We start from the raw sequence: 8,000 nt of genomic DNA on the forward strand, positions 1-8,000 counted from the left end.
CCTCAGCTTCAGAGTCTCAGAGTCTCTCAGAGTATCAGAAGCTCTCTCTGAGTCTCTGCTCACCGCTCTCTGTACCAAACGCTCCGCTGAACTCTGACAGGGAACAGAAACAACATGTGGCAATGATTTTCAGGATTATAGAGACAAGAGCAGCGAGCAGGCACAGTTTCCAGAGTCTGTCATAACAGGAGGAGCATCAGGAGGAGGAGGAGGAGGAGGAGGAGGAGAGGGGAGTCCTGGAATTCTGACAATTTCCTCGAATTCTGACTTTTCTTGGTGTTCTGACTTTTTATATGAAATTCTACTTTTTTCTTGGAATTCGGAACTCCATATTCGGAAATTCATTGAATCCTGACTTCTAACCGTTTCAGATTCTGACTTTTTACTTGGAATTCTGACTTTTCCGATATTCTGATTTTTTTTCCGAAATTCTGACTTTTTCCGATTTATTCTGACTTTTCCTTTGAATTCTGACTATTTTCGAAATTTTGACTTTTTTCTTGGAAATCATTCAAAAATAAAATGTCACCTTTGCTCATATCTAACAAAACAATGTCACATGTGGCCCTAATCTTCTTCCATGTAGAGCACACCTTCAAAATCTAAAAGGCTAGAAATCTCCGTCTCATTAATCCAGTTTTCCCGACCCTACAAACCAGAGATGGAGTACTCGAGTCCTGGACTCGGACTTGGACTCGTGAATTCTCGCGTACGATGACTTGGACTCGGACTCGTGAATTTCCCCCCCCACGATGACTCGGACTCGACTTGTACATTGACGCTCAGACTTGGACTCGGACTCGAGCAAGTTTTCTCTGGAGTCTGATGTCCTCTATCCTGGCGTGTGCACCTGCGAGGCGAGTTCACGTACTGGGCCCCGCTATTCCAGTCTAGAGATGTCTAGAGACACACCCCGCATCGTGCTGTATGCTTTCACACATTCTGCTTTCACACATTCTGCTTCCACATTGGAAAAGAGCAGCAAAATGCTCTATGTGAAGAGAAGGCTCCGTAACACATTACTCTAAACATCGAGTTCAGACATATAGGCTGTCTTGAACACTATCATCAGAGTAACGTGATCTAATCAATAAATAAAGATTCAGCCGATAACACGAAAGCACATGGCTACTTAACATGCAGAATGACGTCATGTTGCATGCTAAGTAGCCATGTGCTTTCTGGGGCTCAATCTTTATCAGTAAACCGATTTAACCGGGAAAAGTTCCTTCAAAATAAGAGTCCCGATTTTATTACTATCAAAATAAAAGTGCAAAACGAAAACTTTACCATAGGAAAATATTGGCATACAAATATAATCACTTCTCTAAAAGGTAACTAATTTTAAATATAGTTAGACATATTAAAGGTCATTTACAATAATAATAATAATAATAATAATAATATTAGTAATAAGCTTTATATTTGTATAGCACCTATTACAAGACTTGTAGCCAAACTGGCTTCACAGCAGTTCAATAGACAGATTAGTATAACATGACAGGATGAAAGCAATGTAGAGGAGCAGCTACATTTCAACACATATATCCACGAAGATGAATACATGAAGACTTGTGACTCGGACTTGACTTGGACTCTTCTTAGGTGACTCGGACTTGGACTCGGACTCGAACACAGGTAATGATGACTCAGACTCGGACTCGGACACTCCTTGGGTGACTCGGACTTGGACTCGGACTCGAACACAGGTAATGATGACTCAGACTCGGACTCGACTCGGACACTCCTTGGGTGACTCGAGAGTGACTTGGACTCGTGAATTGGTGACTTGCAGTGACGTGCGGTGAGGTTCATGGCTGGTGAGGCACTGACTCACTGAGTCAGATTTACAAATATTATATTTTGACCTTAATCGAAATATTCTGTTATTTTCAAAAGCTTTTTTAGTCTGATGCTTCGATTAATTTTAAACAGACCGTTCAACAAAAGGATACCCACAATCTAAATATTGGATTGTTCTTTCTTAGTAAGATCCCATTTTCATTACAGTTGTGGTCTTACCTTGACTTGAAGATGAAGTCCATGCTATCCTTCTGGACAACAATCTCTATTACTGTTTTGTAAAAGTCCTCCTTATCTTCCTGTAGTTTCAAAAGTCTAGTTTGTTGTTTGCGGTAGAATAACAGTAGCAACAAGAACCTGTGGGCTCACGTGCGCCCCCTGCAGTGCGGCAGAGGTTATGGCTGCCTCCCCTGGTGCTTTCTCATTTCCGTTGTACGATGAGACCAGCGAGCCTAAATATCATATATACGTGAAATAAGTTATTTAGAGACTATGGATGGCGAGGATAAATGTAATAAAGGGATCTACATACATTACATTGGTGACCTACAGTGAGATGGGAACAGGCACGCGCTTAGGGCCCGCTTTCCAGCCAGTTTCTGTGGGGTGACGCATTCTGAGGTGAGGCAGATCTCATCTGTGCCTCACCTCACCCCACAGTAACTGGCTGGAGCGCGCTCACAAAATAAGTGCCTGCGCTAAATTAGTGCCCGCGCTCCAGCAAGTTACTGTGGGCTTACGAGAGGCAGAGCACGTCCCTGCCTCACTTCTCATCGCTCCCGTAGCGGAGCTCGGCAAATTTGCTGATTTTGACTATAAAAAGCGATTGGAATCAAACATAAATCACATTTACACAAGATCAGTGGAGACATTTTATTATTATTATTATTTAGTTTTTCTTTAGTTGTTTTTCCGTTACATTGGAGTATGACAGGTGAGGCTCTGCCTCCCCTGCCTCCACTGACTGCACGTCGCTGGTGACTTGACTACAACACTGCTACAAACCACATAATAAAACAACAGGAACCTCAATATTTCTGATCAGGATTGTGTTCAAACTAAAGATGAATCTTAATATGCAGATTCATTTCTTGCCTCAGATGTACGCTGTCTGTTTTCTGAATACCACTCACAGACGTTGTTCACAGAGTTAGAGACTCATGCTGAGCTCCGGCTGCAGGATATTAAACTGCAGCCGAGCGGGATTATGATGATTGATGGAGGACGATGGAGTCACTTGTTCAGTTTAAAATGGTTTATTTATGATGGATGTTAAGCTGCATGCATTCCCTGTCTGCTGGAGGAAGAAGTGAAATCTATCGCCAAGGTCCACCGCGTCTGATTTACAAATCCTCCGGCTGTGATCATCCTGCAGAATGTGGTCAACAGCAGCAGAGGTTCAACTCTGAAGAGAACACATTTCATATCATACACACTCTGAAACTCTGAAGAGAACACATTTCATATCATACACACTCTGAAACTCTGAAGAGAACACACTTCATATCATACACACTCTGAAACTCTGAAGAGAACACATTTCATATCATACACACTCTGAAACTCTGAAGAGAACACACTCTGAAACTCTGGAGAGAACACACTCTGAAACTCTGAAGAGAACACACTCTGAAACTCTGAAGAGAACACATTTCATATCATACACACTCTGAAACTCTGAAGAGAACACACTCTGAAACTCTGGAGAGAACACACTCTGAAACTCTGAAGAGAACACACTCTGAAACTCTGAAGAGAACACATTTCATATCATACACACTCTGAAACTCTGGAGAGAACACATTTCATATCATACACACTCTGAAACTCTGAAGAGAACACACTTCATATCATACACACTCTGAAACTCTGAAGAGAACACATTTCATATCATACACACTCTGAAACTCTGGAGAGAACACACTCTGAAACTCTGAAGAGAACACATTTCATATCATACACACTCTGAAACTCTGGAGAGAACACATTTCATATCATACACACTCTGAAACTCTGAAGAGAACACACTCTGAAACTCTGGAGAGAACACACTCTGAAACTCTGAAGAGAACACACTCTGAAACTCTGAAGAGAACACATTTCATATCATACACACTCTGAAACTCTGGAGAGAACACACTCTGAAACTCTGGAGAGAACACACTCTGAAACTCTGGAGAGAACACATTCATATCATACACACTCTGAACTCTGAAGAGAACACCTCTGAAACTCTGGAGAGAACACATTTCATATCATACCCACTCTGAAACTCTGGAGAGAACACATTTCATATCATACACCGAACTCTGAAGAGAACCACTCTGAAACTCTGGAGAGAACACATTTCATATCATACACACTCTGAAACTCTGAAGAGAACACACTCTGAAACTCTGGAGAGAACACATTTCATATCATACACACTCTGAAACTCTGGAGAGAACACATTTCATATCATACACACTCTGAAACTCTGAAGAGAACACATTTCATATCATACACACTCTGAAACTCTGGAGAGAACACATTTCATATCATACACACTCTGAAACTCTGAAGAGAACACACTGAAACTCTGAAGAGAACACACTGAAACTCTGAAGAGAACACACTGAAACTCTGAAGAGAACACACTGAAACTCTGAAGAGAACACACTGAAACTCTGAAGAGAACACACTCTGAAACTCTGAAGAGAACACACTCTGAAACTCTGGAGAGAACACACTCTGAAACAAAAAAACTATTCCCCTCAAAGAACAAACCAAACATGCTCTGTTGTCGTGAGAGAAAAAGTGCAGAAGGAAACATGTGAACTCAGTGTGCTGCTCTGTGATGCTAGCTCAGATACTTGGCATCTCATCTTGGGTGCAAGTTCATCAATGTTTGGGGTCAGGCTCTGAGCTGAGGAGACCCTCAGGATGGAGTGAAGGTGTGCGTGCAATATACCGGCGGGCCAGATCTAATAGCAATTAGAAATTATCCTGCGGGCCGAAATTAAATCCACCGAGGGCCTGATTTGGCCCCCGGGCCTTGAGTTTGACATGTATGCATTAATGCGTGTTTAATTCTAACGATGTCACCTGTCTCTCCTCTGTGTGTCCTCTGTGTGTCCTCTGTGTGTCCTCCAGGTGTGCGACCTGTCCTTCAGCCTGAAGAAGATGCTAAGTCGACACAAACTCACTCACAACCCCAACCGGCCCATGGCAGAGTGCCAGCAGTGCCACAAGAAGTTCACCAGGAACGACTACCTCAAAGTGCACATGGAGAACGTGCACGGGGAGACGGAGAGCTGATGCCTGAACCCTCTCAACATGCTGTAAACACAGATGCAGCGATAGCACACATGTTGCTAACGTGCAGAATGTGGAAGACGTTTGAGTTAAACAGAAACATCATTTGGTTTCCTGCAGAGAGTCTGCTCGTCTGATCCAACCAGTGTTACATTACATTCACCTGGAGCTCCTAACCAAAGGGACTCACGGTGAGTGCATTAAGAGACTCATGAGGAGAGACAAGGAGCTCCAGACGTCTCATACGGATCTCTGTTACTGTGTGACATCACTGGGAGACACCTTTAACGTGTACCTGAACTCTTCCTCCATGTGTTAGCACCTGCTCTCAGGTGTGATATAACCTCAGAAGCACGGGGCTCCCTTTAGTATTTCTAAATAAGAGTATTAAAACAGGCTGGCTGCAGAATCTGAAACAGAGCTCAGTGTTATTTACAGCGAGTGTAATATTCTGTCATCAGTGTTTCGTTATCCTCTCCAGATCCACGAGGACCTTCAAAAGGAAAGTTACGAGTTGCTTTAAGAATAGTTTGTTGTTGTGTGAAGCAACCAGCTCTCTGTCTGCACTCATCATCTGTTAGAAAACATTACAACTGTACCTTTCATAATCATTTAAGATGAAGTCCCCGCTGCCTTCTGGTGCTAAAAGTATGTTTCTGTTCCATAATGTGTTATTCGTACGGAAGTTGTTTCTTCATGTGTTTTTTATATCTGCATCCTTTCTGACGCTGCAGTGTTTGCACCCGTCGGCCTCCGTGTAGTCGGGACCAAAGGATCATCCAAAGTACTGTGTGTACGCGTAGGACAGTGTGTCAGGGCCAGAGTAGAGCCAGAGTAGAGCCCGAGTAGAGCCCGAGGAGAGCCCGAGTAGAGCCCGAGGAGAGCCCGAGGAGAGCCCGAGGAGAGCCCGAGTAGAGCCCGAGTAGAGCCCGAGGAGAGCCCGAGGGGAGCCGAGTGGAGCCCGAGTGGAGCCCGAGTGGAGCCCGAGTGGAGCCCGAGTAGAGCCCGAGTAGAGCCCGAGTAGAGCCCGAGTAGAGCCCGAGTAGAGCCCGAGTAGAGCCCGAGTAGAGCCCGAGTAGAGCCCGAGGAGCCCGAGGGGAGCCCGAGTGGAGCCCGAGTGGAGCCCGAGTAGAGCCCGAGTAGAGCCCGAGGAGAGCCCGAGTAGAGCCCGAGTAGAGCCCGAGGGGAGCCCGAGGGGAGCCCGAGTGGAGCCCGAGTGGAGCCCGAGTGGAGCCCGAGTGGAGCCCGAGTAGAGCCCGAGTGGAGCCCGAGTGGAGCCCGAGTGGAGCCCGAGTGGAGCCCGAGGGGAGCCCGAGGGGAGCCCGAGTGGAGCCCGAGTAGAGCCCGAGTGGAGCCCGAGTAGAGCCCGAGTGGAGCCGAGTGGAGCCCGAGTGGAGCCCGAGTGGAGCCCGAGTGGAGCCCGAGTGGAGCCCGAGGGGAGCCCGAGGGGAGCCCGAGTGGAGCCCGAGTGGAGCCCGAGTGGAGCCCGAGTGGAGCCCGAGTGGAGCCCGAGTGGAGCCCGAGTGGAGCCCGAGTAGAGCCCGAGTAGAGCCCGAGTAGAGCCCGAGTAGAGCCCGAGTAGAGCCCGAGTAGGCGGTAACATTAAAAACATTCTGGCCCAAATTTCTCCCCCTTTTTTTGGATGGAGCTAATTTATTGAAGTGATTTTATTTTTGGCAAATTGGTGTTTTTAATCACATACATGATAGAGAATATTAGAGTTTTCATGGTACACTTCTCCTCTTCGATCACAGAGAATATCTATATTGAGATTTAGGACCACATGTACATTTCTTTTAGATATGAAATGAAAGTCAAAATTCTTAAATGTTTGGTTTAGATCTCACATATTGGTTTCTCACGTGAGGCCCCTTATCGCTTTCCATGGGACTTGTTTCTCATAAAGGTACGACTTAATACTCTTAATTACTCCTTCTTTTTCACTACAATGGTCCTGACAGGCTTCCGTACTTCCACCATGTTCTGTATCGAATGTTTCCATATGACTGACAGTGGTTGTGCCTTACTGTGTGTGTTCATCATTGTTAATACAGTGTTTCATGTATTTCAATAGAACTCAGAGTGTTTCCTGTTCACACACACACACACACACACACACACACACACACACTGCGACCCGTCACTTCACACGTTTGTATTTTGAAATGTATAAAACATCATCAGTGAGTAAACAGCCGTTTCCTGCCCGTCTGATGATGTGTTTGTGGACTGTTGACGTTGGTGGGGAGTCTTTGTTAATCTGGCTTTTTATAAAACGTTTCACTCTGAAGCATCTCTTCATCACACTCCATACATCCTGCCATGTTTCCAGCTTCACACACACACACACACACACACACACACCTCCTGCAGAGTGTGTGTTCAACAATTAGATCATTACTGAGGTTCATGTTGGAGTTCAGCGGCTGCTCACTGGTTCAATCACTCAATGTGTATTTATATAGGACAATATCACATGTTACATTTGTCTCAGTGGACTTTACACTTTGTACAGAATATGAATACGACCCCCTCTGACCCCCCTCCTTCACAGAGAGCCAGCAGGACGTACTGGGTGTATTCAAAGTGTCCGTAGTGGAGGCACCACTTCCAGTCTCATGATGTGTTATCTTCAGCTCCTGATAAAGCGTCCTCTGCTTCCCGGGTTTTCCTGATCGTCCCCCTTCAGGGCGGGACCGCTGGTTCGTGGTTTCCACTGACGCACTCTCACACACAGCAGCATTTAAACTGCATCCTGTCTGTCTCACAGTGACAGATGTGAACTCTCACTGGTCAGCGGCTTGAGCTTCAACCTCAGGATCCATGTATAGAGTGGCGAAGTCCCGCCCATCTACTTCCGCCCCATGGGACCTTATTTCGGAAAAATAATGTATTGAAGTCAA

The 8,000-nt window shown here is 45.5% G+C and overlaps 1 protein-coding gene across 1 annotated transcript in view; it reads left to right on the forward strand.

The window, feature by feature from the left end:
• LOC117483623 (PR domain zinc finger protein 5-like) overlaps positions 1-5,987 on the forward strand; it is a gene marked incomplete at its 5' end in the record, with an annotated part of 45,896 nt that extends 39,909 nt beyond the window's left edge. Inside the window, 1 exon segment of the mRNA XM_034132003.1 lies at positions 4,936-5,987. Coding sequence (XP_033987894.1) covers positions 4,936-5,100 — 165 coding nt within the window.
• Between the last annotated feature and the right edge of the window lie 2,013 nt (positions 5,988-8,000).

The sequence above is a fragment of the Trematomus bernacchii genome, unplaced genomic scaffold (assembly GCF_902827165.1).
Source record: "Trematomus bernacchii unplaced genomic scaffold, fTreBer1.1, whole genome shotgun sequence".
NCBI classification, from domain to species: Eukaryota; Metazoa; Chordata; class Actinopteri; order Perciformes; family Nototheniidae; genus Trematomus; species Trematomus bernacchii.